At 53.3% G+C, this 12813-nt stretch overlaps 1 protein-coding gene across 2 annotated transcripts in view; it reads left to right on the forward strand.

Annotated features, from left to right (window-relative positions):
- Positions 1–5519, forward strand: part of MAU2 (MAU2 sister chromatid cohesion factor) — a 28004-nt gene extending 22485 nt beyond the window's left edge. For both annotated transcript variants that reach the window (XM_019641977.1, XM_019641978.1), the window contains exons 17-19: positions 1353–1443; positions 2225–2352; positions 2741–5519. In XM_019641977.1, the coding sequence (XP_019497522.1) occupies positions 1353–1443; positions 2225–2352; positions 2741–2815 (294 nt within the window). In that variant the 3' untranslated portion in view covers positions 2816–5519. The remainder of the gene's footprint in view (positions 1–1352; positions 1444–2224; positions 2353–2740) is intronic.
- The last annotated feature ends 7294 nt before the right edge of the window (positions 5520–12813 follow it).

The following is a 12813-nucleotide window of genomic DNA, read 5'->3' on the forward strand; positions in this document are numbered from 1 at the left end:
CAAGCTTAGAACCAGACCTCCCTGGCTCTTGTTTATCTAGAAGTCTCTAGAAGCCACCTTGAATGGGGCAGGGTGGGCAAAGCAGGTCTTTAGCTACAGCTCTGGTTCATGTTTGGGGTTATCCCGGGGCATCTTACAGAGCTTATTTGGGAACTTGCACTGCTCCTTGTGTGCCTGGGCCCATTTGGGGTGACATGGGCCCCCAAGAGCCCCCAGACCCAGGATTGGTCTCAAGCAACTCTAGGTCTGGAGGAGACACTGTCAGACACAGCCAACCCCGCCCTGGGCCTGTTAGGCTATTCATGGGCATTGCGATTTGTGGGCGGCCTCACTCAGGACACCTCAGGATCGTACACATCTTCAAAACCAAATTCTGCGGGGCAACCCCAAGCTGGTATAGGGAAGCCTGCCTGGGAGAGCCGAAGGGTACACTCCCTCAGGTGGTTTCCCGACAGGCCCAGCCCCAGGCGAGGAGGAGGAGGGTGGTTTTTCCTGCTGTGCTGTGCATTCGGAGGTCTTGGAAGGTCTTGGTTCAGTCTTGAAAAGCTTTGAGATCCACTGGAGCTCATCTTCGAGGTGCCAGTCAGGAGAGTGTGAAGTCACCGGGCTTCTGTGTCTCTACGGAAGAGTGCCCGCATACCCATGGCTATGTTGAAGCAAGGCCTCAGGAGTTGGTTTTGAGGATTTGTAAGTTGCTCAGCTACGTGCCAAGTGTCTCCTAGGCTGCTGTGTAGGTAGTTCCCCGAATATCACTCTGAACCCAAATTCCAGCCAGTGGGTTTGTGGTCCATGAGCAAGGATGGAGCAGTGTTGCCGGTCACCGTGGGGTCGGGGATGGGTGTTTATGGCCCCCAATGGCTCTCCCTTAGCTCATCTTGGGAATTGGGGTTGGCATCACTGTGCAGTCAGGGTTGGAGGGTTAACACAGTGTCCTGGTGGCATACAGCCCCCTGTGTCTGAGGTCGCCTCCCACGGGAGTGGGCTCCTCCCTCCTTTGTCCACTCTGCTGCCTTTTCCCAGGCCCTGCCTGGGACTCTGGAATCTGCCTTTCTAATCGGCTCCTGCTCTGGGTTCAGAGCTGACTGCCATCAGTGTCTTCTCTGGCACGTGGAGTTGCCTCGACAGCCGTGCCCCACACAGAGAGCCAAAGGGTGAAGGCAGTTAATTTTTCCCCAAGGTACTTGAGGAGTACTTAATAGAGACCATGTGAGATGGACTGTGAAGGAGGAGTGGGAGTTTGCCAGGCAGCAGGAGGAGGGCACAGCCTGGGCTAGGTATGGCAGGTGGGGCCTGGGCTGTCCCTGGTGCCTGTCCCATTTCCCCGCCATTCCCTGGCTGCTCTTGGTTGACAGGAGAGTAACAACATGGTGGTGCCCGCCATGCAGCTGGCTAGCAAGATCCCGGACATGTCGGTGCAGCTGTGGTCGTCGGCCTTGCTGAGAGGTGAGTGTGGCAGCCGGCCCTTTCCAGAGAGCAGAGATGCTGAGTAAGCTCTGTTCAATCTCTGCTCAGACCGGCCTCTACAGGTCACAGCCCCATGTCTAGGACATTCTCAGGTTCTTGGGAGGCCATTTGAGGGCAGTGGGCAGTGGGCACTGGACTCGTTCATGGGGTCATCTCAACATGGGGTCTGGTGCGGCCTTTCTGGGACCCACGAGGCTGGTTCTTGGCATCTGGGTGAACATCTGGCTGTGAACTCTGGCGCCCAACCTCATCCCATCAGGCAGGCCAGGCCAGGATGCTCAGGGCGCAGGGCAGGCACTCAGCAGGCCACAGCACTGTTACTGCTGCCCCCCCATTTACAGACTCACCCTGGGCCCTGGGGAGGATGCAGGAGGCAGGCTGCTCCTGTCTGCATTGGGCTTGGTGGGCCCATTCAGTCCTCCTGCCTCAGAAGTGGATGTTTGGTGCCCTACTCTAGCAAGCTCCTGTATGCTGGAGGCCTTCACTGCCTGACCAGACTTTGTGTATGCCCCTGTGTGTCCCACTGCTCACCCACCTCCAAGGATACATAACTCAGGAACTCATGAGGAAACGGTGAGGGCTGCTGGCAGGTGGGCTTGGCTGACCCCAAGACAGGGCTCAGGGCAGGTGACATTTCCAGTGCACAGGAACGCACTGATGGAGCCTGGGTTTGAGCCATGCCCTCCACTTACACCCGAGAGAGGGCATGGGAGCAGTGGTGGGGCAAGGTGGGCTCACCCTGTGTGCATCCCACCTTCAGACCTGAACAAGGCCTGCGGGAACGCTATGGATGCCCATGAAGCTGCCCAGATGCACCAGAACTTCTCGCAGCAGCTGCTCCAGGACCACATCGAAGCCTGCAGCCTCCCCGAGCACAACCTCATCACGGTACAGGCTTGGGGACAGGGAGGGTAGAGACAGAAGGGGGGTGCTGTTGGCTCCTCAGGGCTGGCTTACCTGGCCTGCAGCCCCCAGAGTGTGGGGCAGACTCCCTGAGGAGGAAGTACACGCTTGGCTGCCATCTCCCTACCTCTCTCCATCAAACCCTAACTTGGCCTGGCCTCAAGTGCCCCTTGGATATGGGAAATGGCACTAGACACCCAAGAGGGTGATATAGGGTGCTTCCCAGGGCCCACCTGACTCTAGTGTGGAGCACAGAGGGCCCTGACTGGCTGACCAGCCCGAGGAGGGCAGCGTTCCAGATGGAGACACGTGGCCCGGCATACCCTGCTTGTCCCTAGGAAGGACTTCACCTGTGTGTCCTCTCTTCCCGCAGTGGACAGACGGCCCGCCTCCTGTGCAGTTCCAAGCTCAGAATGGACCCAACACCAGCCTGGCCAGCCTCCTGTGAGGCCCCCAGGAGGGCGCTGCCCAGCTTCTCGGGGCCTCCTTGGGGCCTGATGTGCTCCTGACTTCCACCCAGATGGCACTTGAGCTTTCCTCGGAGGCGTGCTGTCATGGCGCTCCCAGGCTTCTTTCCCAACTGTCTCCAGAGCTTCCAGCTCCCTGGGGTTGTGCTGGGCCAATTCCTACCCTCCCAGGAAGGGCCGGCCAGCATTCCTGTTGTGCACCAGGACCCCAGTGCCGAGGTTCGCAGATGGGATATTGGAGCCGACTTTCCAGAGCCATCCTTTAAAGTGGACTTGAACTGCCAGTCCTGCTACACATCTGAGTCACACCTTTGGCGGGGAGCATGTCTGTGCAGGGAGTGCTGGAGTGGGCAGCACCACTGGGGCATCTCCACGTGACTTCCATGGCCTGGGCTTCTGTGCCAGGCTGGAGTGTTTCCTCTGCTCTCACGGCAGCTTCCAGAGGCCAGAGGCAAGACGCTGCTTTCTGGCCAAAAATCGGAAGGAGGAAGTGATGGCACATGTCAGGGACAAAAATGCACGTCCTGCTACAATGCTTTTCCCAGCTTGCTTTTCTCTCCAGCGTCCATCCTTCTGACAGCTGGGGCCTCTGTTCAGGGGCCCTGGTGACCCAGGAACTCACCTTCCAAACTTATGCACCTTGACTGGATTACTGACTGGCTGTGGGGGTGCCTGTGCTACAGACATGGGTATGCATGTGTGTGTGTGCATGTGTGTTGATTCTCAGAGCTGGAGCCAGAGCTGAGTGAGAGTCCTGTTTGCACCAGCTGCCTTTCCTTGTCAGCATCCATACTGTGGAGTAGGAAGCATGGGAGAGGGGAGAGGACCCTTCTCAGCCCAACTCAGGGTGCCGAACAAAGGGGCTGGGACAGCTCTGCGGCCTCCTCGGCAGAGGACATTTGCAGATGCCTGAAGTTCAGCTGACCCTGCCCTCAGGAAGGAGGAAGAGGAGGAGACCTACTTGCCTTGGGTCTCAGGAGAGCATTGAAACCTCTTCCTGAGCTGGACCCCAGGTGGTTCTGCCTGGACCAGACAGTGTGCTCGGTTCTGAGCTCCTCTTGGTTAGTCTAGGATGTGCCCCAGTGGTGATGGTGGAATTGGGGGCAGTCGAGGCAACCACCCCCTCCAGTTTCTGGTGTCTGGGAGCAGCGCCCTGCTGAGGGGTGGTGAGTGATCTTGCTGGCCAGGGTGGCTTGTTAGTTCGAGTTTTGTTACCCTTGCACTGTGAAGGCTGCTTCTCGAAGTCTCAGTATCTGTGACAGAAGGAACGTTGGGATCTGGGATTGCTCAGGTAGCTGCTAGGGCCCTGAGCTTGGGTGTGCCTTAGCCACAAGCAGGGCTGTCAGCAAATCACCCTGTGCTGGGCCACTGCCCTTACCAGACTGGCGGCAGCACCCTGCTACCCATTTGGGGACCAGTGATAGGTGAACAGGTGAGCTGCCAGTCAGAGAGATGGGCTGACTGGGGCTTGTCCTAAGAGGACCTACCATTTCTGCTTCACCCAGAAAAGCCTGGCCCTGTCTCATGCTGCCCAGGGCTGCCCCCTTGGCTGACACCCCTGGACCTGTGAGGCCTGTAGAGGAGAGTGTAAGCCCGGCCACAAGCTGTCTCATTCTGTCTTCCTCCCTGCTCAAGGCTGTCCCCCAGACCTTCCCCTCAACCCAAGGGTGGAGCTCCTGTCTTGTCATAAGTTGCACCTGCCAGCCTGGTTTCCATGCTGTCTAGCCTCTCCAGACCCACATTAGTTCATTCACACTGCACATCATGTTCATCTCTGCGTATTTATTTAAGCCTTTCTTTGCTTCTCGGGCATTTTGTATGTAGAGCAGTTGAAATAAGAACCTCAAAACTTAACATCTGTTCTGATGTTAAAGTGCTTTTAGTGACCGCTTTGTTATCTATGTATGTGTAAGGTTAAGAAAAAGTTCTTAAGTTTACAGTTAAAAGTTCAGTACTCAATATTTAATATTCCACTGTAGCTTTACAGAAGTCAAACCGCCTGTGTAGTTGTGAACCTCCCCTTCACTGCAGCATCTTTCAGTTATATCAACCTGCCATACATACCTTTCTGTGAGTCCACCTTTGGTGCTTCACAGTTTCTCAGTCATAAGAATTTAAGACAAGCAAGCAAGCTACCAGGGAGACATTGCAGAAGAGTCATATAGCTAAGTGTTTAGAAAAAGATTAAAAACTCTAAACTTCAGCTTACAGGGTGCACAGTAGTAGCAGGAGTTCCTGTTGGCAGGTCAATTGCTGAAAGCTGGCTAGACCCTCGTTCCTCCCACCTCCTGCCAGCAGTAGTGGCCCTGGGCCTGCAGGTCTGGGGTGCTGGTCCAGGAGGTGCCCCTGTGTTCCCTCGAAAATACACAGCTGCCTTCCCTTACCAGGTCCCTGCAGGCACCCATGGGCTGGGTGAGAATCATCTCTCTGGGGTAAGCACTCCCCATCCCACTTACTGGGAGTACAGGCAGGGAACTAGGATAAGGACTGCCTGGCATGGTGGGTAAGTTTGGTTGCATTGTCTCTTTTGTTAAAGGGTTTTTAATAAGTATGTTTGACATAATGTCTTTTAACAGGTTTGTAATATGGTTTTAGCAGCCTGTAACTTCAGCTGGTGCTTTTAATCAGGAAAACAAAAATTTATAAATGCAAAACATTGTTTAAAATACATAACCATAGAACTTAGCTTCTTGTTTGTGGATTTCTTTTCCTTTGTATTCAAAGGAAAATCACTTGCAGGAGCCAACACTCACTGTGTCCTGCCTTCTGCCCCTCTCCTGCACCACCCCAGATGGGCTCTTGCCCACCCCACCCTGCCAACAGGGCTGCAGGGACTTCTGCTAACTGACTGGGCATGAGGATGCAGAGCCCATACCTGGACTGAAGGACCTGATGGAAACCTGAGTCTTCCCTTCTGTTGATGATGTTCCTCTGGTCCAGCCCTGCCTGGAGAAGAGGGAACCCCTGAGACATCACATGAGAGACCCAAAAGCACTACCTGTTTCTCCCTGGCCCTCGCCACAGACAGACCCTTACACACCTGGTGTCTTATTCCCTGTGTGGGTTTTTTTTCAGGTTTTTATTTTTCTTTTTGAGGTGGAAGTTACATAAAATTAACCATTTAATGTGTACAATTCAGTGGCATTAAAGACATTCACAATGTATTTAAGTGCCAGCTGGGCCAATGTACAACCAGCTCCTCTATCTAGTTCCAGGATATTTCCATCACCTCAAAAGGAACCCCCGACCTAATTAGCATCACTCCCCATTTCCCCTCCCCAACCCCCTTCCAACCACTGATCTGCTTTCTGTCCCTTTGGATTTGCCTGTTCTGGACATTTTATATAGATGAAGTCATACATGTGGCCTTTTGTGTCTGGTTTCTCTCACTTAGTATGTTTTCCAGGTTCAACCACGTTGCAGCCAGTGTCTGTGCTTTGCTCCTTTTTATTATTGAGTAATATTCCATTGCATGGATGGATCACATTTTGTTCATCTTTCATCCGGCAATGGGCATTTGGTCTGCTTCCCCCTTGTGGTGAGTGTGAGCAGTGCTGCTGTGGATGTGCCCCACACATTTTTGTTTGAACATGTGTATTCAGTTCTCTTGGGTTGTGCTGAGGTTTTAACATGCAACAATGGTTCTGGGCTGCCGCCTGTGCTGCATTAAAGCCCTTGAGTCACTCTTGTCCCTGCACCTCAAGATGATGCCCAGGTGTCCTCCACTGCCCTCTCCCGGAAGCACATCTGAGGACTCCTTTGGGCCATGGTCCTGGGGCTGAACTGCTGGCCACTGGATGTGTGGGTGATTCACCCCCCAGCACAGTGACCCTGCCACCCCCAACTATCTGTCTGGCTCCGTCTGCCCCAACCTCACCAACCTGGGCTCAGGCAGTTTTTTCACTTGGGGTGGACTGCTCCTCTGTCATCGGCTTGTATGTCATTTCCTTCAATGTAAGCCTCACAGCCCTTGTGCAAGAAGCTAGTCCTGAGCTCACTCAATCATAGCACAGCCACAGGCCCACTGTGGAACCAGTAGGCTGGTCCTGAGATGGCCGCTGTTTCATGGAAGTGGCCCTCGCCATAAGTCACCTTGGCCCTGGCCACCTGGGGCTGGGCGCCTGGCAGCCTCCTGGGGACCTGGGACCTCATCCTAACATGGAAGTAAGTGACTTTTCCCACAGACAGCCTCCACAGCCATCTTGCTCCTGTTGTCCATGCAACTTCCAGAACCCAGCACCTGAAGGGATGTTATCGTAGAAACCCAGCGGCCACCTCACATCCCCAAGCAGGCCTTGCAGACAACTTTACAGAGCCTGTTGCCAGCCAGGTCTGCTGACAGGAGTGTGACCAAGACCGTCTGGGCCCCCGTTGCTTGTAACATGGAAGAGATGCACATGAGGAGTTGTGTATGAGTGACAAGGCAGGAGCCACCAGGCTGACATTTAGGGAAGGTCCTGAGGTAGGAGATGCAAGAGGACAGTGGGAAAGAGCCAGACAGGAGGGGCCCACATGCCAAGAGACCTGCGTGTTGTGGCCAAGGCAGGAAGAACAGTCGGGCTCAATGGGGGCTGCAGGACAGTGCCCTGGAGCGCCTGGCTGAGGAAGCGGGACCTCTTCCAATTAACCAGCAGTTGTCAGAGAAGTCCACAAAATGCAAGATGTTGGTGAACAAGGAATGGCTGCCATAGTCAGAGTCTTGGGAACCTCTCTGGTAATACCAAACAGCTTCCTTCTGGCAGGACTGGTCAGCACAAAGCGGCACTGAGGAGAAGCCCTTGGGGTCTGCAGGATACACTTAGGAAGTGGACAACAGAAGGCAGCCACAAGGCTGGGGGGAGGACGGGAGTGAGCCTTACAGGCCAGCAGGTAGCTGGGACAGGGGTCATTAGCCATACTTGACACCCCCCCCCAAATCCTTAGCAATCTGCCAGTCACTCTGCCCATTCTTGGCCATCTCTGCCACCTATCCCCAAGCCCCAGTCATGTCTCCCACCTGGATGTCATCTAACCTCCTCCCTGAATGGTCGCAGAATGTTCTGTGCTCTCTTTCACCTGTCCCCCTGCCAAAGACACTCTTCCTGTGGCTGTTTGGCATCACCTAGAATGTCCTGGCCCAGGCCTGGCACATGGTGGGTGGGCCTATGGGGCAACCCAGGGGAAGAACACAGGGCCCAACTACAGGCAGATCCAGTAGATGCCACATGAACACTTGTTTGTACTGCCTGAAGGCATTAGCACACCCTGTCACTGTGGCTGGGTTCCCCTCAGAAATGCTAACAGGACCATGTCATCCTGCAGGGAAGCCTGGACCTCACATCCCCTGGCCAATGGGCTCCATGTGTCTGATAATTGAAAATGTCCCTGATGTGTATTGGCTCCATTCCTTGGCCTCGTTGAACTTTGGGTTTACATTTCCCCCCAAAGAAAGCTATTCAGGGAGAGGCAGGCAGTCCTGCCCCCAGTTTGTCTAGCACCCAACATCACTTCCTCCATTTGAACCACACCATCCTCTTCTCCCAACAAACCCAGTCAGCTCAGAGCTGCTCACTGGACATGAAGAGAGGTGCTACTGGGATCAGGGGGTAGGGACCCCACCCCACTTGGGATGAAGAAGCTGGACCCTGAGGGCCATGGAGGCCCCATTATGTACCCCCACTCACCCCCTGTCCCCTACCCCCTTGGAGGGGCTGCTACTGGTGTCAGGGGCAGGACTGATGACAAGTTTAAAAGTTTATTTCACCCCAAGTTCATGCTCGCATAGTGAAATTACAATGCAATTTGTTAGCAAAGGAAAAGATTCATTTCTGTGTGAATTTGATTTCCTTAGTACTTTGATGTTTTTTATGCTTTTTCAAGGGCCAGAAAATAGTTAAAGGACTATTACAGTGATACTCTATAAAAAATGATACTCCTGACGCATTACAGCTGCTACAATAAATGTCATTTAAAAAAACACAACCTTCTTAGTTTGTGGGAGAGACAGATCAGCACTTGTTTGCCCCTGTTGTATATGCTGAAAAGCTCTCTGAAACACAGCTCTCTGGAGATGGGCCACTTTGTCAATGTGTGCTTGCTTTGTTCCGAGTGCCATTTCTAACCCTGGTTCCATGTGCTTAGTGTCTTTGCAACGTGGAGTTCAGACCCCATCTGCAGTTAGGCATGCTCTGTCCAGGGTGAGTGTCTGTGTGTCCCTGAGGAAGTCCCGCCACTAGAGTTCTGAGCTCAGACATTCCCTAAAGGGTTAAGTACAAACTGCTCAGAAGTGTCATCATGAACCGGAAGTGTATCTCCCACTCTGTCTTCCTTTGCATGTGTCACCAGTTGCTGTCAGCAGCCTGGCCTGCTCCCTGCTCTGCCACCAGGGGGCGAAGGTGGCCCCGGTAGTGTGCCTGCTAGGTAGGGTGGTGGGGACTTGGCCAGACCCCAGTGTAGGTAGGCTGTCCTCATCTGCAGGGATGTGCAATGATCTGCACCTTAGGGCCTCTCAGTTCCCCTCTTGTAACATGTGAGGTGGGAGATGCTGGTCCCCAGGGTACTCCAGGTGTCCAGGGCTACACCATTCCCTCATTTACTGATGATTTAGTTGGCACCTACTAGGTACTAGGGACACAGCAAGAACCACATCAATGTCCCTGCCCTCAGGGAGTGGACATTCCACCAGAAGCCCAACAATGGATCTCAAATAGGAGTGAGCATGGTCCCACATGTGAGAAAGGAGCAGTGCACTGTAAGAGCGACAACCAAAGGGCATGTGGGGTACCTCCCTCAGCCAAGCCAGTCAGAGCCAGACAACATTTCCAACTTTTGCTACATGGCCACCAAAACAGGGATCTGAGGAATGCTGTGTCCACTACTGCATGGCCAAGCATCTAGGGCTAGGGCTGCCAGCACTGTGCCGGGGAGAGGCCAGCCCCTATGGCCCTACCTGTGGCACCCTAGAGGGTGGGGGTGCCGCAGCCTGGAGTGCTGCCTCCAGCACAGCTGACATCTCAATTCATTCCCAGGAGAACCCTAAGGGATGGGGAGAGAGGCTGAGCCCCCAAGTCCAGAGGAGGGATCGAATCCTGGGTCCCCTCAGATCCTTCCTCCCCCACCACACTCAGGTCCATATCCCAGAACTGAACTTGGGGGTGGGGGTGGTGTAGGCTGGGCTGAATGGCAGCAAGGGCATGAGTTAGCCAGTGACAATGACAAAGATGGGTTTCTGACTCCTCCTATAACATGGAATCCAACAGCCAGTGCCTGGGGGGCAAGGGCACTTCTGACACTGGACAGGGCAATGGCTCAACTTGGCCTGAACTATGAACCAACCCCAGTAGATGCCTCAAAGCCAGATCCCCAATCTGAGTGCCCCTAACCCCTGGCCAGCAGCCATCATGCTGTTTCCTGAGCCACCCTCTCCCCAGGAAAGGGGACTTCATCTCTAGGGGAAGTTCTTCCTGCCTCTGGAAAGTTCCTCTGTCTTCTGACACTGACAGAGGGAAGTCCCAGCTGGGCCACACCCAAATCCCTTGTTCACAGGATCTGTTTCTCTCTGGGCATCTAGTTTTCCTCAGGCCTAAAACCTTGACTTAAGGAGATTATTTTTCAGGGATCATTTGTCCCCCCCTGGCTATGTCCTTGAATGGCCCAGGCCATGTTTGGGTTTGGCTTGGTTGTGGGGACTCCCATCCACGTGCCTTGTCTGTGGAGTGCAGGGCCAGGGTGGGCTTTGCACAAAGACCCCATGGTCACATCAACTCAGCCCCCGTGACAGGACCAGCAGCCCATGGCCACAGTATCTCTTCCCAGAATCTTCCAATTTTTCACGCCTTACCTGGGGCTCACAGCTAGTGAGGATGGGTGGCAAGTGCTGAACAAATTCCTATCCCTTCTCTTAACTCACATTAAAAGGGCCAAACCTAAGCCAGTCTCCATGTCTGCACGTGACACATGTCTGTGATATGGAGGATGCCAAAGGCATTTAAAAAAATTTTTTTTTATTATGAAATACACATTTTTTATAATTAGTTTCAGCTGTACAACACAGTGCAATAGTTATACTTTTTACCCCTCGAAGTGACAACCCCCTCCCCCAATCCACCGCCCCATTTCCCCCCAATATCATACATATCTATTACAAATCCCTTGACTCCACTCCCACACTATACTCCACATCCCATGACCATATATATATATATATATATACATTCACTTATAGTTGACATACAATATTATACAAAATCAGCTTCAGGTGTACAGTGCAGTGATCAAGCCTCTTCCCCATCCATGATGTAAGACATGTGACCACCTGATACCCGGAAGTCCCCCCCAAAGGCATTTTGATCAATGCAGTGGGAGCATTTAACTAGAGTTAGGGACACCCAAAGGAACCACCAATTCAAGGTCATAGTGCGGTACCAAAGTGGTCTTTTGAAGTCGGTTCATTTCTCTCTCCCAAGCCACACCAGGCTCTAACCTTCACATTTTGACCAGTTCCTCCAAAGGCACCTGTGAAGTGCATTATTCAAATCCGGGCTGACTCCTAGCAGGGGCCCAGCACATGGAAGATGCTCTGACACTCAGATATACCAAAGGAGTATTTCAAATCTAACTAGGCACCCTGTGTTTTCATTTGCTAAGTCTGGCCACCCTAGGGGCTCAAGAACATCTTTTTTTTTTTTTTTTTAAAGATGTTATTGGGGAATTGGGGGAGAGGAACAGCATTGGGGAATTGATCGGGAAAGGGGAACAGACAAGTTGCTGTCCTTTGGTTCTTCAGTCTAGTTGTGGAGGACTTCGCTTCACTGGCCCATGTAGGTATATCATTGCGCTCTTCCCAGGTGAGGCAGTCGCTCGCTGGCCATTGGACGGCCGCTCACAGTGGCTCATGGCAGCTCACGGGAGCTCATGCCCACTGCCAGCCAGCTCCACTGCAGCCTAGCCGTCGCTGGCGACTCACAGCGGCCCAGCTCCAGGTCAAGCTGTTGTTCACCATCTTAGCTATAGAGGGTGCAGCATCACTTGCTCTCATGTGGGATCTGAACTGGGGCCCTGCTGCTCAGAGCTGGAGTCCCAAGACAACTCCTAACCAACGCGCCACTTGGCCGGCCCAAGAACATCTTTGAATAAAAGAACATAGGAACTGGGCTGGCCAAGTGGCGCGATGGTTAAGAGCTGGCTTGGGACGCCAGAGGGCCCCGGTTCAGATCCCACATATGAGGGCCAGTGACACTGCCCTCTACAGCTAAGATGCTGAATAACAGCTCAACCTGGAGCTGGGTTGCTGTGAGTCGCTGGAGGCGGGCGTAGGTTACAGCCCCTGCTGCAGTGGGTTGCCATGGGCTTCCATGTGTAGCCAGCAGCCAGCGTTAGCGGCCAGCAGCTGCAGTGAGCGGCTGTCCAGAAGCCGGCGACTGATCTGCCTCTTGCGGGAAGAGCGCAATGATGGTGCCAACTTGGGCCAGTGAAGCAATGTCCTCCACAACTAGACTGAAGGACAGCAGCTTGTCTGTTCCCCTTCCCCCAATTCCCCAGCACTGTTCCCATCCCCCCAATTCCCCAATAAAAATCTTAAAAAAAAAATAAATGAACATAGGAATTAAATCAGCTGGAAGATTACTGAGTCCAAACAAGGAATTTTACCGGGAAAACAGAGTTCACAGCACTTTGCAGAATGCTTACTTTTTCTTCCCCTCAGAATAAAATCCTGCCTACTTGCAGGACCCCATATCAGTGGGCCCTGTGCTTACTGCCACCTCAGGGCTGTGGCACCCACTGTCCCCTCTGCTCAGAAAGCTCGTCCCCAGGCTGAGTCCTTGTTAAGATTCAGGTTTCTCTTCTAAACCTGCTCACAAGCCTCCAACTCCTGTCCTGGCTGGAGGCCTCCCCAGTTACAGTGTCACAACCCAATTACTCTTCTTCTTCATTAGTAGTTAAAATCACCTTGTTCATTTCCTCATCAGTCTGTGTCTCTCCATTCAACTTGTTCACCACA

The sequence above is a fragment of the Hipposideros armiger genome, unplaced genomic scaffold (assembly GCF_001890085.2).
Source record: "Hipposideros armiger isolate ML-2016 unplaced genomic scaffold, ASM189008v1 scaffold_64, whole genome shotgun sequence".
NCBI classification, from domain to species: Eukaryota; Metazoa; Chordata; class Mammalia; order Chiroptera; family Hipposideridae; genus Hipposideros; species Hipposideros armiger.